We start from the raw sequence: 17,710 nt of genomic DNA, 5'->3' as shown, positions 1-17,710 counted from the left end.
ACCATAGGAGTACCAAAGTACCATAAGGATACTATAAACTCACAATTTAGTACCACAATTCTTATAGAAATATCACAGCGATTTTTAATTTGGGGAAAGTGTCTTTAGCGGAACTTTAGTTGCGGCCGTTTGGTTCCGCATGAGCCCGGTACGATTTAGCTGGGACACGCAAAGCACTAGCGTTTCCGGCCAGCTCAGCGCGTCAGTACTGTGGTGTTGTCAATTTACAGCCTGTCAAACACTCTTCGCTATTACCTGTAGCTTTTATTGGCAGTGGGAGAAAAGGCAGAAAACGGCTCAGACATGGTGCTGCTGACGATGATCGCCCGGCTGGCGGACGGCCTGCCGCTGGCCGCTTCGATGCAGGAAGACGAGCAGGTTATTATTATTCCAGCCGCTTTTACCTTTTTCTGCACTTGCTGTCCTGTTTGTGGTCTGAGTGGATGTTGACCCAGCAGTGTCGACAACACCTTGATACGGCCAGACGAGCTACGTGGCCGCTGTGCTCTCTATCTGATTGCTGTTCCCAGTGCGGGCCTAGCCTCCTGTAGTTGATGCAATGTCTTGTAGAGACACTAATGCTAACTTAGCTGTTAGCTAAATAACAGGCTGGCCAGCTGTGACTGCCAAACTCACAAGATGGCTTGCCTCCAGATGTGGCTCTCTGAAGAGGCAAGGGCATGGCCATCCATTACATGAAACTGATCCGATGTTATAGGAAGAGATTACTGGGTGATGGGTACATGCCTTCCTGTAATACCTATTTATACACAACTATATGTACCTTTTATTTAGCTAAAGCATTTGACTCATTCCTCAAACTGCCTAAAGGGGAATGCCACCCATTTTAAGAATTTACATATGTTAACTCCTGTGGCCCAGGACAGTTCAGTCAATACTTGTGAACATGCACCACTCTCTCCTAAAGCTAGAAACTGGAAAGCTAACCCTTGAATTTGTGATGTCACTGGGATGTAAAATCTGGCAGCGCTCCATAGACAATAAATGGGACGCTGACTTTGATGTTTCTGTTAGTTCTTGCACCCAAATGACATTTCAAATCTGGTTCATACTTATATTCATTTTGATGCAACAACTCAGCTTAGCATCATATGGCTCCACAAAGTCAGCGCCTCATTCATTGTCTATGGAGCAACCCCTGATTTTACATCCCAGTGACATCACTAATTCAAGGATTTTCTCTCAGATTTCTAGCTTTAGGAAAGAGTGGTGCAAGTTCAAACGCTGGCTGAACTGTCCTGGGGCACAGAAATAAACGTGTGAACCCTTAAAATGGGTGGCACTCCCCTTTAAGTTATAGATTCCTAAACGTGATGGCACTTTGGAGTCTTGGGAGTGTGTTGGGCTGCCTGAATGTAACGTGTTACGCTGTTGTATCATGTTTTGAGTGTGAGTTGCTGACAGGACTAACATGTTTCCCTCGCTCTCTTGCTTGCTCTCACAAAGGGAAGTGAAAAGGTTTGTTTCGTCTCTGCACCGTACTCTGCTCTGTGCTTCAACATCATACATGTGTTTCTGTGACGCACCAGTGATGCTACAGTGTTGCTTTAAAGTGAGGCTCAGTCATGTGACATTTCTAAGTAATCGGGGTCAAAGACACCCAAGAAATTAATACCATCCACCAGCCAAATACTGATATTAAAAAACACTTATATTGTATATAATATTAACAAACAACTATTGATGGTAGCAGAGCATGTGTACCATCACTGAAGGTGCTGCAACAGCTGTTACTTTCTGCCCTATTTTGAAACACAGTGAACTTTGCCTTGAATCCCAGATGTGGCATCACATTGCTGAGTCTGTCTTCAGTCCTTCATTTATCACACCAAGTATTAACCTACTACACACTGTGCAGGGCAAGAAATTAACACCATCAAGGCAAATGCTGTTAAATTTGGACTATGGGCGCTATATCTGTCTCCTCAGTCACTTAAGCAGGTCACCAAACTTCAGTTTTGTCATTTATTTCTATTCTGCTGGTGAAATAGTGAAAGTGGCTCGTCAATTCTGGGGCGTACATGTCGCTGTGGCAGCTGCATGAAAAAAGTTTCTTGCCCTAAACTGATTTTTCTTGCCCTGGCACAACAGTACCATTACTGTGTGAGATGTGAGTGAGTTGTGTGGTAACCGGTGTTGGTTTGCTGTGTGTTTAGTTGGGCCGGGACCTTCAGCAGTACCAGAGTCAAGCTAAGCAGCTCTTCAGGAAACTCAACGAGCAGAGTCCCACACGCTGCACTTTAGAGGCCGGCTCCATGGCCTTTCAGTGAGTACAAACTAATGGGCACACTTCAGAAGATCTTTTGTTTGCTGACTGCCATGACGCAGTAAAATACGTTTAGAATACCTACCACTTCTCTCCCAGAGCATCAGTTTTGGGAAGTCATTTGAGTAATGGTTCCTTGAAAATTTTGCAGTAATTGTGCAAAACTGAAGCTCAGACATGTACCAAAATAACCTAAAAAAAAAACATGCTCAGTGTGCTTTGACTGTATAACAATAAACTACTCATAGCAGCTTTTTTATATGTTTTTTCATTCTGATCACACCCCTGGTTCTCTCTCCAGCTATGTTATAGAGAAAGGAGTGTGCTACCTTGTGCTGTGTGAAGCCGGCTTTCCCAAGAAGCTGGCCTTTGCTTATCTAGAGGACCTGCAGGCAGAGTTTCATGAGCAGCATGGAAAGAAGGTCCCCACAGTGTCCCGGCCTTATTCCTTCATCGAGTTTGGTAAGGGAGGAGGAGAGCAAGGAGAGGATGAAGAGGGGTGGGGGAGGCTGGAGCTTGGGTTTAAGGAGAGCAGCAGTTGCCCTACTGTTCAAATTAACAACATATTAAGCATTTTCTTATGCTACATTTAAGATTTTCTAATTAATATGTTGTATAATTAACTGTGACAGCACGTTATGCTGGGGGAAAAAATGCTGGTCTAAAATAAGGATCCAAAATAGAAAGGCTGGGAAACCGTATAATGCACAAAACAAGTAGTTTATCTGCTATTTGCTCTCAGGCAGGATTTAGGATTTTATTAGGATCCCCATTAGCTGATGCAAAACATCAGCTACTCTTCCTGGGGTCCACACAAAACATAAAAGCATGACAACAGAGCTTGAAACGCGTGTAACTGAGTAACCAAGCGTATATTTGTGTTCATTTGTTGCTTTGAAGTGGCCTTGACCTGGCCTGCTTGTATTTGTTAACACAAATAAACTACTTGCTCTGTGGATTGTACGTTTTCCCACTTTTTTCTATTTTATGTTCTCTGACCCATTGGGAACCGATTTTTCCACTACATTTTTATGTGGATTCCTAAAAAAAAGTATCCCCAACTTATTCATTCAATTCAATTCACTCAATTCATTTGGTCTGTTTTGGGATTTACCAGGCTCAAGTCCCTGCAGACTGTCCGGAAATCTTTCCAGTAGACTATCAAGTTACACATTAAAACCAGCAGGGAAGGGAAATGATAAAATATGCAGATACAGCTCAGCCTAGCAGGGCTGTAGAACAAAGTGCAGACGGTCATTACCACAACTAACTTGGCAGTGAAATCCATTCAGAAAAATGCTACATGGGTTCCATTTAACTGCCTGTATATCTCCTATTTATCTCTCTCTCCCTCACCAGACACATACATCCAGAAGACCAAGAAGTCGTACATCGACAGCCGAGCGAGAAGGAATCTGGGCAACATCAACACAGAGCTCCAGGATGTCCAGAGGATCATGGTGGCGAACATAGAGGAGGTGCTGCAGAGAGGGGAGGCTCTCTCCGGTGAGTCGATGTTATCTCCGACCCATTGAAGTCTATTGAGGTCGAACTGATGCACGGTGTGCCTCTCTCACAATGAATAATGAAAGCCGGAGACGCTTCTCTATTTCACACCGAGTGCAAAGACTAAGACGGGGGAAGACACTCCCACTTTACATATTAAATTTGTCTCTCTCTCTCCTGCTTTTGACCTACTATTCTGTTTCCTCTGGTCTCCTCTCACCCGCAGCACTGGACTCCAAGGCCAGTAACTTGTCCAGCCTGTCGAAGAAGTACCGGAGCGATGCCAAGTACCTGAACACCCGCTCCACCTACGCCAAGCTGGCAGCCGGTGGTGTCTTCTTCATCATGCTCATTGTCTATGTACGTTTCTGGTGGCTCTGAGAGAGAAAGAGAAGAAGAGGAAGGCGGGATTTGAAGTAAAAAAAAAAAAAAAGAGCTGTACAGAGTCTGCAGACACTAAGAAAAGCTGTCGCCTTCGACTAAAAACAGGATCCCTGCTCTTAATAAGACTTTTGAATTTAGACACACCACCACCGCCCATTTTGTTCCCATCTGTCCATGGATCTGTGATCTGATGAAGATAAACGATGTAATGATGCTGAGTTTTATTATTAATAATTACACAGTAGTGCTCTAGTAGTTACCCTGGAGTTATGGAGAGAGGAAGTGTGTGTGTACGTGTGTGTGTGTGTGTGTGTGTGCGTGAGAGAGAGTGAGAGAGAGAGAGCGTGTGGGGTGGTTGGTTTGTTTTTCAATGTTTGAACGTGTGCGTAAGTGGAAAACAAATGAAGAGAAAAAGAGCTTTCCTGTTTTGTGTGCTACCAAAATTGTGTGATAACCGCCCTACCCTTGCTGATTTAATCATGTATACTGTCCAGCAATACAGACAAGAAGTAAGAACGTAATTTTATTTACCCTGAAGACATCACAAGGGCTTTGGCGTTCATTAACACTACTATTATAAACGTAGTTGTGGGGGCTTGGTGGGCCTGGACAAAATATGTACTACGGTTAAAAATATTTGAAAAACATGAAAGTGCGCTAGACATTTAATCCTTAGGCAGTTGAATTGGCTCAACTACAACATAGACTAATTTAATTAAGTAGACCACTGCTGTTTTTTTAAATATATGGAAGCCTTGCAAACAGTCTTGCCTGGGTCTGATTTGGTAGATTTATTAGCTGTGATGGGATGTCTATAACCCTGTAATATGAGTATATATATATATATATATATACTCCCTCTATCTCCTGCAACGTGACTGTGTGGACCAGCAGCTTTCTGCAGGCATAAAAAAAGAGTTGATGTCTGATGGGGTCCTTTTTATTTTGTATAAAGTTTACACAAGTGTAGGCTCCATTTAAAAGTTGGTTAAGGCTGAGAATGAGATTCACAGGTGTTGTAGGTAGCCGGCCTCCGCTACTGGCTGGAAAGGAGAGCTTCTCTTTTTCTGTTCTCTCTGCTATCTATGAATAAAATGATTTGCACAAAAAATGTTTCCATTCTGTCAGAGGACCTTGATTTCAACTGATGATAGTCATGTTCTGTTCCTCAACTGCAAGGCATGATGCTTACATCGAAAGGTTAAGTTCAGTTCACACTGTAGGTTAAGCCATCTATGCAGAATGCACATACAGTACTACAAATAACTTTTTTTGGTCTCTATTGGGCCGCTATTATTTCACGTACAGTAGTACTGTACACATTCAGTAGATATTGAGATAATACTGCTCTTGAAATGTAAGGGAAGGTCTACCTTGGTCCCAAGTAGCTTATCTGAAGAGGAGGAGGTAGAAATTATGATGAAATTTGGTAAAATTCATAATTCTCTGACTAACAAACGTCTTTGTGACCCAAACATAACCTCTGAAACAGGTTTTCCATAATACTGTCCTGCAAATGAATGCAATTATGCAAAAGACTTACAGGAAAGAACTCATAGAACATGAAAGAAAAACTGATAAACTAAAAAAAAAAAAGTCTTAGTCAACCCCAAATAGTGAGTGGGCAACTCGATGACTCAGGGGGCAGTCCCAGGTATCATTACATTATTTTGATATATCTGATCAATTCTTCCAGACCCACAGAAGATTTAGGGGAAATGGGTTATGTTGACTATCTAGGTAGCAGGCTGTTGGTCTTACTTCCAATACTATTGTTTTTTATTTTAATGAATTTATTGAAGTATTACAGAAAAATTACTTCCTTAACTGAACTGACCGCAATACTAGTTGGCATGTGCCACCATTAAAGTAATCTGACTGTACCGCTGTTGACCAGCAGGTCGAGTGCTTTGCTTATTCTTCCAGTGATGCCGGTGGAAAGTGAAGCTCTCACACCCCTTGACTTCTGCTGCTGACTGCTGCCTCCTGTTTGCTGAGCTCCAAATCATAGGTTAGTTTTAAAAGACGGAAAAATATAGGCTACAGCTTCTAGGGTAAAAAAAAGAAAAAAAGGAAAAAAAAGAATAAAAACAGGCTCAGATGTAGGCTTCTGGCACCTAACAGTGAATGCAATAACTGCTATAAGCTGACAGCAGCAGTCAGATTCTGTAAGTTGAGTTAGAACAGGAAATGGCAGAGCAAAATGATAAGTAGCAGAGGGTAGCGTGCCAGAAACAAACCACAGGGCACAGGCTAACCTTTTCACCTCTCAAGGGAAGTGGGCTTTAATGTGTTTGGCCTCAATAGTGATGAAGACTGACTTTTTTTGGAACTGTTTTGAACTAAACCAACTTTCTGCGCTACACTTGATTAACTGATTAAAGCCTTTATATCTCTCAGATATCGTGGTCATCTTTGCTGTCTTGTCTGTTCACAGTGCTGCAGCAGCAGCAGCAGCAGCAGCACATGCATGACCTGGATATGTTATCTGTCATTCATATCCCACAAGTCTATCACCTTTTGCCCAGCCTTACTCTCTACATGGAGAAGTCGGCTACACTTAAACCCACTGGCACATTGTTCACGTGCCATACTCTTTCCACTTCCGCAAAAATTGGTCTTTGCGGGGCTCTAATTTATCAATTTGCATTTATGCTACAGTATTTTCTATTTTTACTTTTGTTATGAACAGGCACTGGCACTATCCCTTTCATATCAAACATGTTTCAGTATCCTGAGACTAAACTGAACCACTGAAAATACGTTGTAAAATGTAAAATGTTAAAATACATCGGTGACATTTGGAAAGTCAACCAGTTTCACCCAGTTTCGGAGAAGTTGACTTTACAGACATTAAAGGCGTCTGTAGGACACGGATGCTCTGTGTTGTGCCCTCTGAAAGTCTGAGTACAAAAGCAGAAACTGTTGAATTTCCTGTTGTACATATTTTAATATATAATCAGCACTTTTAACTAACAAATATCTTGTTGGTCGTTTCCCACCTCTATCTCTGTCTAACAGTCAGTCTTTTCGCCTACACTGTCTTCCTCTGTCACAGATTCTTAAGCTAAGTCTGTCAAAGGGCATGAGGGTAGAGTTTCCTCAAAGTCAGGCTTTGTATCTTTGTAAACTCTACCACAGACACAGATATCAACTACTGTATAACTCTTTAGCTGAAAAAAACAAGGAAGGGAAGGCCCAGTACCGCATAATAACGGGTAACATGTAGAATCCTTGTGTGTGATTTTGTGTGTGTGTGTGTGTGTGTGTGTGTGTGTAAATGTCAGAGTGATAAAAAAAAAGACAACGTACCACTCTCTTACTCTTGTCCCCCTGCCTCCCTCCTCTGCAGGTTACCATGGCAGCAGAGAGTGCGTGACAGTCATGTGAAAACGAGGCTGATTGGATTAAAATACTTTATGTGATCAGGGGTCAGGAATACTGCACACGCACTAAACACACCATAAACTGATTTAAACACATACACACACACACACACACACACACACCAGGAGAAGTATAAAGGATGCCGTCCCTTCTATACATTTATCTTTTTTTTTCTTTTTTTTCTTATCAAAAAGTATACTGTATACAGTAGCCAGCTCATATTAACCTATCTTGATGAAATTTCCTGTCAAAGACTCAAATGCTCACAACCACAAGACCATCCGCCCACACTCGACTCGTCGTAGCTCTTGTGCAACCTTAAAGAAACAGGACATTGAGAAGGCATGACCTTGACCTGGCCTCTGAGTCACACTCACTGCATGTGAGACCCAACTCGCTGAAACGTCAAGCCGCGTTCTCCAGCATGCCAAATCGAGCCCGCTATCGTACAGCTAAAGAGGAATTCTTTGTGGTCAGTGGGAGATTTTCAGTCACGCTTCTGGCGGACCAGCCTCATCGCGAGAGCAGCACAGCTCTGAAGCGTCTCTTAGACAAACATGTAGACATGGCGTGCTCTGTTACTAATTCGATATTTCCTCCCCCGTGCCCTCGCCCACACGACTTTACAGATATGATATCATGAATGGGAGGGCACATTGTGGAGAATGACTGTCTGCAGAGGGTCTGTCCCCCCTGCGCACCCTGACACCACTGTGTTGGGTTCGGTGTTTTATAGAAGCCTCGCTCTCTAGACAGGATGTGACGCAAAAAAAAAACAGAAACAATTTTAACCGAGGCTTAAATAATCCTTTACACGAACTGTAAATCTTCAAAGGCAGCTTTCTGTCGTTTTAACTCATTTTTTTCCCCCATAGCTTTGAAAGAAGAAGGCTTTTAAAGAAGTTGGTTGCCCACTGCACTGTTTTTCAATGTGATGGTGGTGGTGGTGGTGGTTGGGGGGGGGGGGGGGGGGGGGGGTTACAGTAAAATCTGCGCCACAACAAGGGAAGTTTGTCTCCATCTCTTAGTCTCCTGTAATGGCAATGATAAAAAATGGGCCATCCCCTGAAAGCCGGCCAGCTTCCCTCCTCATCCCAGCTGCTTCCCTGTCTCTTCCCCCGTTCCTCCTCATCTCTCACACTCCTGTCTAATATCCAATCGGAGAGAGAGGGAAGCTGCGGAGACAGCAGCTGTATGGCAGAGGAGAGGAGCGGCCATAAAACGCAGAAGGCCGAAAGAGGAAGTCAGAGGACCGAGTGAGTTATTGCCCCCCAACGTACACACCGGGTCCTGGGAACGGGGAACTTCTCACAGGGGGGGTCAGTGTGGAGTGTGGAGCAGGGCTGTTCCCTGGGCCTGGACCCGCTCCACGCTCTGTGTATTTTTTATCACCTCATCGCAGACCTACACCGTGATCACTGATGACCTCCCGTACCTTGCCGTCATAATGATGCATGAGTCTATTTGGAAAAAAGCAGACCTTTCGCTCGTGTAATAAAACCAATGTAATAAACGATCGTTTTCCCAGCACTACGTATTTACCCACATCCCATGCTGTGTGTGTGTGCTAGAATTGCGCTCAGTGTGTGTAGGACTTAACATGAGATAGGAGACAGAGAGGGAGAGAGAGAGAGAGACTTTGTGTGTGTGTGTGTGTGTGTGTGTGTGTGTGTGTGTGTCAATGAAGTGTAGGGCCAAGTAAGAACTAAAACCATAGGCTACATGAGGAGCAACATTTCCCCATAGTTGGAAAAGTGTTTCACATTTGCCTCTCCATTAATTGTTTTCTACAAATAGATGGTGTTGTTGGTTTATTAATAGTGTCCTATCTGACACACACGCACACACACACACACACACAATGCTGCGCCTTGCCTGTGAGACAGCGGGCGCTGAGGTGTGAATGCCAGCCATGCCTGTCCTTTAGCAGCTTGTGGATTTATGATACAATTAACCCTAGAATGGAGATATGCCAGGCACACTCACTTCACACTCTCTCTAACTTTCAACATCTGAGTTAAACACACAGACATGCACACAAAGATGGTCTACACATGTCCTCACACACACACACACACACGCACACACACACACACACACACACACACATAATCACACTTTTTATGCACTAGGTAACTAGGTAACTTCAACCCAGATATTGCATGTTTTTTCTCCCCTTTCATTGCCATTTCCCTCTGCCTGGCGTTCTCACCCAGTCTGTGTGTTAAACATCATGAACTATGGCAGATTAGTTTGACCTAGCGCACCCTTGGGCCTCAGGGACCAGAGTATGACTGCAAGGGGGGCTAAGATGTGCGTGTCAGTATGTTTGTGTGTGTGTGTATGTGTGTGTGTGTTTCTGAGTCGGTGCGTGCACAAGTGTCCTCATGTGTGCATACATCTGCGTGCGTGTATGTGTGTGTTAAGGTATGAGAGAGAAATTCAGAGGACCGAGAGTGGGAGTTGGCATCTGAATTTGCCCTCCTCAAGACCTTTCTCAAATACAAATAACCTCACAGCAACATGCATGTATATTTGTTATGGTGTATTACTTGCAGAGGTCATGGCGTTGACCTCAGGTCTTCTACTATTACTCTTTTTTCCTAAATCAGTCACATCAACTCCCGCCCCTCAAACATACCTCGACCCTTAAGGCAGTAACAACTACCACAAAGTTTCTCTCCACTGCAAAGAAAAAGTTGTGGTTTGATCTTATCGTCACGTTTTCTGTCTGTGATGGTTTTGTCACGTCAGTGGTCCTATTTCTGTGAAACTAAAGGGATACTTCAGGCTTTTAAGAAGTCTCATTCACAATGAATTGTGAATGAGACTATGAATTTTTTTTCCTGAAAAATCACTTGCAGCACCCCACAAACACTTTCCTTACAGTCTGTTTCACAACAGATAACTAACAGAAGGTTTCAAGCTGTGTGTGTCCAGCCCCATTGATTTACACTAGAGAGTGGGGGAATACAAAGCAAACAAATCATAGAATCTCAGGCAAACATTTGACAAGAATTACATAGAATTACAGAATTATAAGTGACATGGTCGTTTCTGGTTGATTTGACCCAGTGCCACGGCCACAGTGACCATAATATGGTCAATATTTCCCCAATCTTGATTACTCTTGTCATTTCTGAATGATAAACTGTGGAGAATTCGATCTAACAACCATAGTGAGAAGTCAAAATGTGATTCCAATTGGTGATGTTTGAGGAAATATGTGGTGTTTCTTTGTTTTTTGGAAATTATTCTCTGAATAAATCAACAGCAGTGTTAGAATTGCACTTCCATTACTTGTATGCAGTTGTTGCACCGCAACATACCTAGGCTACTGTACATGTTTCATACTTTACATTTTTATTTTGTTTGTATCTTAGTATTTGCTTCCTGCAATAAGCCAGTAAAGCTGTATCCATCCTAAGGACACTGTTTTAGATGACTGTTTTAAAAGACTGTTTTAGAGGACTGTTTAAGGAATGTTTGAGTTTCTCACACAAACGAGAACTCTGTGTGTGTGTGTGCATGTGAGTGTGTGTGTGTGTGTGTGCACGCACATGCCTGTTAATGATGTGTACGCGTGTGCTTGTGTGTGTGTGTGTGTGTGTGTGTGTGTGTATATGTTTGTGTGTTGAAAATCCCCCTGGGGTATATCACAGTGTATTCAAAGTCAGTTTCCTAGTCTGGAGCAGCTCCAGGAAGTATCACTTGATGGCATCACAGACTAGAGTCCTGCCTTATATTTCTGCCTTTAGAGACTTGCTCCTGTACACAAATCTAAATCAAACTGTTGATTGTCAGAGGAATAACAATACTGCAATAGGTCAATTCTGCTTTAGGGTTCCTTTAGGATAATTGAGAACATCAGCAGTAATTATGTACAAGGTTAATATGCTGGTCAGGCTACATATGTCTTTTAGTTGCTGGTGACTAAGGGAGTTGGGAAGGGCGGTGGTGTTGTGTGTGTGTGCGTGTGTGTGTGCGTGTGTGTGTGTGTGTGTGTGGGGGGGGGTATAAACCTTGCAAAACCCAGATGACACTGCTGGGGCCGTTATTTTCCCACAGCGCAGTATAAATAGCCTGCTAGTGTGGGGTGACGGTGGGCAGGCAGGGGCGCTCAAGGGAGGATCCCATCCACACACAACAGCACATTCCTGTCCACCTGGCCCTGCCAGAACCCTAGGTCACCTTACAGGATGTGCACACACACACATATACACACACACCTTCTCCTCAAGGAACCTCACACCTTCCCTGCATCACCTGTTCCCTCACCTCCCTGCCAGCTCCCTTCTTTCTTACACTTCTTTTCCTCTTCAGGGACGCTTGGCGAAGGCATCGACCCACCTCATGCTTGGTCACGTCAGGCCCACGTGCTCGCTAACTCGCCACCTTTGACCACTGCGGAACGCCATGACGCACACACACGCACACATACACACACACACACACACACACACAAAAACACTATGAATCCTTGCTTTCCTCAAGGAAGTTGACCACTGCGGAGCGGCATGACGCTGCACCATGTTGGAACCCCGCAGATGCACGTCCAAAGCTAGAGCCTATCAACAACTTCTGAGATCTATTGGAGTTTGCGTTACACTATTTTCCTTTTTTTGCCGTGTTGTCTGCAACATGACACTGCTGGCAAAGTGATGGGGGTTTATGGAGTGATTCGTCAGCTTGACAATATATCAAATAATTATGACCCCAGACCACAACACCACCTTAAGGTTTATGTACTGTATGGTAACAATAAATCACTTCTGAGCGATTACATACGATGATTAGACAGTGAAATTACTCTTTTATCTATAGCTATCTTCATGAATTACTCTGTAAACAAAAGCTGTTCCACAGTGAGATGTCATATAAGTCTGCAAAGCCAAGTCAGTCTGCTGATAAATTGTCAAATCCGGTAAGCATACTACAGTAGATTGTGGACTTGCCGTAAATTATGACTTTTATCTTAATACCTTCATGTAGAACTAAGGACAGTAAACAAAAGCTTTCGTAGGTACATTTTATTAACATTTGAAGTAGTCAATGATAACACTAAATTAGTGCTGATCTGTGTAGTCTCTTCCCTGTCGCCGACATTTAGTTTGTGTAAACTTAAGTTCACACCGGAAAATGATTTACTGTGATTAGATACTTGGAAACCCTTCTATCACCCACTATATCTCCCTGCAAATCAGATACCCTGTAGCTTCTCATCTTGATGACCCTGTACTTTTGGCCGAACATATCCTGTAAATGCTTGTGTCAAAAAGAAGGCAGACTTAGCTAATCTGAAATGTCCTTTAGTCTTATATCCTGTATACTGTGGGCCACGGCCACGGCTGCAGAACGCCACCTTCCGCCTTGTAGCGTTCCCCTGATTTAATGCAAACCTTTGCTTAACATGTCAGCAGCATATCCAGAGGTGTTATACCCCGTTACAGAGGGTGTTACGCATGACACACATGTAAAGCTGGCAATGTCTAAGTTTCTTACGGAATTCTAAACAGGTCAGTGAGAAAGGAGGAGGAGATAATCGACCCTAAATATATCCCCTCTCGCTTCCTCTCCCCCAGATCTGCTTACACAAGTAAAGAAGGCATTAGATAGGTGATGCTTCCGGCAGGGCATGTGAGAGAGTCTGGATAGGGGGCAGAGGGGGCATCGAAACTTCACACCCAATAGTCATCTGAGGAAAGTCAGCACAAAAAGCCCTGCTGGTCGACTCCTGTTTACTGTATGAGATCTCAGTGTCGTGTACAACAGCTGCATGCAAGTAACTTTCTGCAAAATTCTGCAAGTGCCTCTCTGAAGCATACATAGAAGCATCCAGAGCCAGTGTGCAGGACCCAACTCGGTGACACGTGCTTGTTTATGCTGGCAAATCAGCTGTCACAGCAGAGTAATGAAAAGTGAATCACTCCGTGCCATTGCTAATTATAGACAGGCATCATATATACACTTCATACTGCCTCTCCTGCCTGCCATCTTAGAACGTAAAGGCCGGGTAACGTTCTTCTTGAATGACACAAGCACTGATTTGGTTTCCCATGGCCATCGTATATAGGGGGTAGACGGTGTGTATATGGTGAAGGCGGTGCACACACACACACACACTCCAAGGTAATCAGTCTTTACTATCTGCCCCCTGACCGCTATGTTCAGCAGTATAAATCTACTGTCTGACAGCTGGAGTCACCATGACTGATGAGCTCCAAATCAGTGTGAAGAGCCCCAACATGAAAGCAGCTCTCTCACCAGCATGGCAGAGGCCAATGGCGCTGATCCAAGCCATGGTTTATTACTACTCTGTGGTATATAAAAGAGAAGCACCCATATAGTAGATAAAGTGTCTTGAACGTTGAGTTGCAGTTTTGATGACACACTTAGTTAATCTTACTGTTTCTGACAGTTCAGTCTTGACTGCTAATAAAACCGAAACTTTGTAATCGTCTAACAACATTGCAATTATCTAATCTTTTTTTTTCTACCTTCCCTTTTTTATTACCAACTTCTGATAAAGGTTTTTGTGATCTCAGGCAAGAGATTCATCTCAGACAAGAGATTTGAAGTTGGGGTTGCTGATGCATTCATATGAAAGTGGATCAAAGGCGTTTACACCATCGGCGAGATTTTCCAGCGCTTCGCTATTGTTTTCAAATGTTCTTAACTGTGTCAGGCTTCTGTGGTAGAAGTCTTTCATCAGTGGAACAGCAAGGAGGAACTAATCAGAGTTTTCTGCTCAGACCCACACCCTTTCTCACTCTGTCTCTCCCAGACTAGAAGCCCACATCTGGAGTGACATCATTAGGAAAACAGTGCTGCAGACAAACTGACCCTCTGAAGTGATTATTTCCCATTACTATTAGCTCACATGACCAATGACTCCACCATCAAATAATAGATTGATCAATGCTTAGAGTGTATATGTGGTAAGCAGGAGAGATGAACTGTTTGTCACTGAATAGTGTATTAAACTGAATTGAACTTAAACTGAACTTAATGCGTCCCTCAGGTTATTCAGCATGCTATGCATCTTCATCTATGGCAATGAATTTGCGTGGTCCGTGTTTTGCTGAGAGATAAGAAGGATAAGCAAATAAAAGAGGTTGTTTATCAACAAAAGGAGCATCTGACCAAATGCCTGAACAGCGTTTGTTGCTGTGCCAGCACCTGACACCCAACCTGCATGGAGAGCTGGAGCTTGACATTGGCCGCAGCAACAAAAGCATTGTGAGTCCGGACCCCTGAGGAGATCAATTTGCTCCCCCTGGTCCCGGGCCTTTCAGCAGGGTTGAATAGAGGACAGAGGGCTGGTCCCAGCAGCGGGAGGCTCGGCAATGTTTCTCTAACGGGGTGTGAAGACAAACAAATCACTGGGATGAGACGTGGCCTTGTTGTTGTGATGAGCCAGTGATTTACACCTGGATCATTCAGACTGATAAGGGATAATTAGTCTGGCTTTACTGTAGTCACTAACATTTTATAAAGCTAGTGCGTGTGTGTCTCTCTGTGTGTGTGTGAGTGACCGAGTAAACTGTTGGGATTGATTAATGTGTAATTGTTCTATTGTGTCTTAGATGGCAGCAAAAAAGCGGCTTGTTCTCGAAAAAACATCCCTTTCATGATGATGTGATTAAAAAAATGATTAAATATGACAGCAAAAAATTCTGGGAAAACATTGTTATTGTTGTGTTATGCAACATAACAATACGCACTCAAACCATCATCATCAAATGTGACCTTTTTTATGAAAAAGAACTATAGTAATCCTGTAATACATTTTTGAGGGATTCTATACAAATATCACAGCAAAACAAGTCATTATAAGGAATATTATGGGGATATTAGTGACATAATAGGAGATTAAAAAAAACACCATCAACTATAAGTCTAATATAAACTCACCAATTTGAGTAGGACAGATAGGATAGTCCCTTTAGGAATAGCCTATCATAGGACTATAGTGATTTTGCCTTAGTGGACAGTGAATAATAACAATTTTATTACTCTTTTCATTATTAAAATTTCTGTAAATCCCATCTAAGCTTCACAAAGATAAGATCCTCCTGACAAAATAGGCCTGACATTGCCTGAACACTTAACTGACATAATTATTTATTTGGTAAATTCATAGCACATATCATATTAAGTGGTATAAAACGGATGTATGCTGTATTCAAATTTGGTCTTTAAGGAGAGAAAACATGCATAGTTAAGGCTTTTCTAAAAAATATTATTGATTGTGGTATATATTGGGGGTTGTTTGCGTTACTGGAGGTCACAGTTTACCTACCTTTTTATTTAGGCCTACCACTATGTATCACTGCTTCTCAAAGTCAAGATTCTCCTGCCCACATAGGGCTCTAACATTACTTGAAAACTGAACTTGTCGGCTAGAAGAAAAACAACCCTTTGCACCCCAGACACAGGCTACAGACCTCAAAACTGGCAAACAGCCTGGCATTACCAGAGATGATAATGAGGAACGTAAGTAAACAGTGGGTGTTAAAAAGGCATAACGGAAAAAAACATGCAGTACTTGGGGAGGAGAAAAGAATAACCATTGAACGGGTTAATTTTGAGTCATACGGGGCTGAGAAGTAGAAAAATGAGTGAAAATTCCTCCGCCGCGGCGACACGGAGAAAGAAAACTTTATCCTCAAATGTGTTTTCTGGCGGTGTCCGACGCTAAATTCACAAATTTCTCGACTAATGTGAGTTTGTGAAGCGGCGATAAACCATCAGATTCTCGATTTTATCTTCAAATAAGCCTTTACCATCTTTGCAGCCCGAAGATAGATCCACGCTGACTTATGCGGAAGGATATGTTTTTTTTTTCTCACTCCGAGTGACTTCAGTGAACTGGGGAGCGAAGAGAGGCGAAAAAGCTTTACAGTGCCGTATTTTATTAGTAGAAGTTACATATATTACATATTTTAAACGGTTTTAATGTAGCGGCTCATGGGTCACATTTAAAAAGAACTGAAATGGTCTAATTTGGCACTACAAGTAGGTCGTTTTGTTTCTTAATAGTGTGTGAGCCACTTCTAACAAGAGTTTGAGAAGAACCAACCGTCCCGGAGACAGCTCAGTTTCGGGCTAGCGACCTTATGTGGATTACACAGAAAATATGGGCCAAATACCCGGTTTCTCCTCGGGCACACCAATAGTCTTCGTCTTCTGCTTCATTCAACTCTCTTTGGGTAAGTTTTGCATCACGGTGAAGCTGCACTGGGGGCTTTTATAAATCCATATCATACCATTATCACGTTTTGTTGCATCTGCATCTGCGGAGCATGCATAGCATCTCTGCACACGCTTCTTGTGCAGTTGTGCCTACTAGGTGATTTGGTTTATTTTGTAATATCAAAACTTGTTCTTGTGAGTAGTAACTTAACTTTATATAGATAGCTCTTACATTTAAGCTTGTTTGGTGGTGACTTTTTCGTTTCTGCGACGTTTGGATAGGTGCTCTAATGGCCTATTACCCAAAACAAAAATCACAGTAATATCCTATAGTATCCAGTATACATGGGGCTTATATCGTGTCTGTGGTACTTAATAGTGAGTTAATAGTGACCTTATCGTACTTTATGGCAATTCTTTTTTTTTTTTATCTCCTGTGGTATCACTATAGTTATTATAGTCCTATAGAGCTCTTTTCGTCAGGGACTGCTCAAGGTAAAGCACAGTGACAAGCCACTGCATTGCTTTAGTTTAAAAGTCTTTCACTACACAGTCACATCCTGGAGGCCTATGAAACGAAAACTAAAACTCTGGCAGAAGAGTCTAAAATCTAAAGTTTAGTTTATTCAGGTGATGTGGGTCTGATTAACATGGACATCAAGGCCTACTACACACTGTTTTGTCTGAGTTGAGTCGCACCGCTGCCCAGATGTTGAACATCGAGAGCTCGTCCATTTTCAAGAGAAAGAATTCAAAATGGACACTTAGCCATATTTAGCCAACCTTATAGTGCTGAAATCTTGATATAATTAAGAGAGCTGTCATTAGTGATGAAGTAGTGAATAAAAAGGAGGGTAGACTATGATTTCAGGTCGGTGATCATCGTAAGGCAAACATCCGCCAAAATAAACATAGTCAATTATATTTTCAGGAAAACAAGTCATTTATGTT

The 17,710-nt window shown here is 42.7% G+C and overlaps 2 protein-coding genes across 2 annotated transcripts in view; both read left to right on the top strand.

The window, feature by feature from the left end:
• The first annotated feature begins 214 nt into the window (after window positions 1-214).
• Window positions 215-5,292, top strand: sec22bb (SEC22 homolog B, vesicle trafficking protein b). Its single transcript, XM_071921952.2, has 5 exons — window positions 215-378; window positions 2,178-2,287; window positions 2,589-2,749; window positions 3,647-3,793; window positions 4,020-5,292. Exons 1-5 carry the CDS (start codon window positions 304-306, stop codon window positions 4,172-4,174), a joined length of 648 nt encoding a protein of 215 aa, XP_071778053.1. The 5' UTR covers window positions 215-303; the 3' UTR covers window positions 4,175-5,292.
• A 10,933-nt stretch (window positions 5,293-16,225) lies between these two features.
• notch2 (notch receptor 2) overlaps window positions 16,226-17,710 on the top strand; it is a 42,153-nt gene continuing 40,668 nt past the window's right edge. Inside the window, exon 1 of the mRNA XM_071921920.2 lies at window positions 16,226-16,776. Within this exon, the coding sequence (XP_071778021.1) occupies window positions 16,704-16,776 (73 nt within the window). The 5' untranslated portion in view covers window positions 16,226-16,703. The remainder of the gene's footprint in view (window positions 16,777-17,710) is intronic.

This window comes from Centroberyx gerrardi, chromosome 9 (assembly GCF_048128805.1).
Source record: "Centroberyx gerrardi isolate f3 chromosome 9, fCenGer3.hap1.cur.20231027, whole genome shotgun sequence".
In the NCBI taxonomy this organism is placed as follows: Eukaryota; Metazoa; Chordata; class Actinopteri; order Beryciformes; family Berycidae; genus Centroberyx; species Centroberyx gerrardi.
The sequence above is the reverse complement of the archived record's forward strand: the minus strand, read 5'-3'. Positions and strand labels throughout refer to the sequence as shown.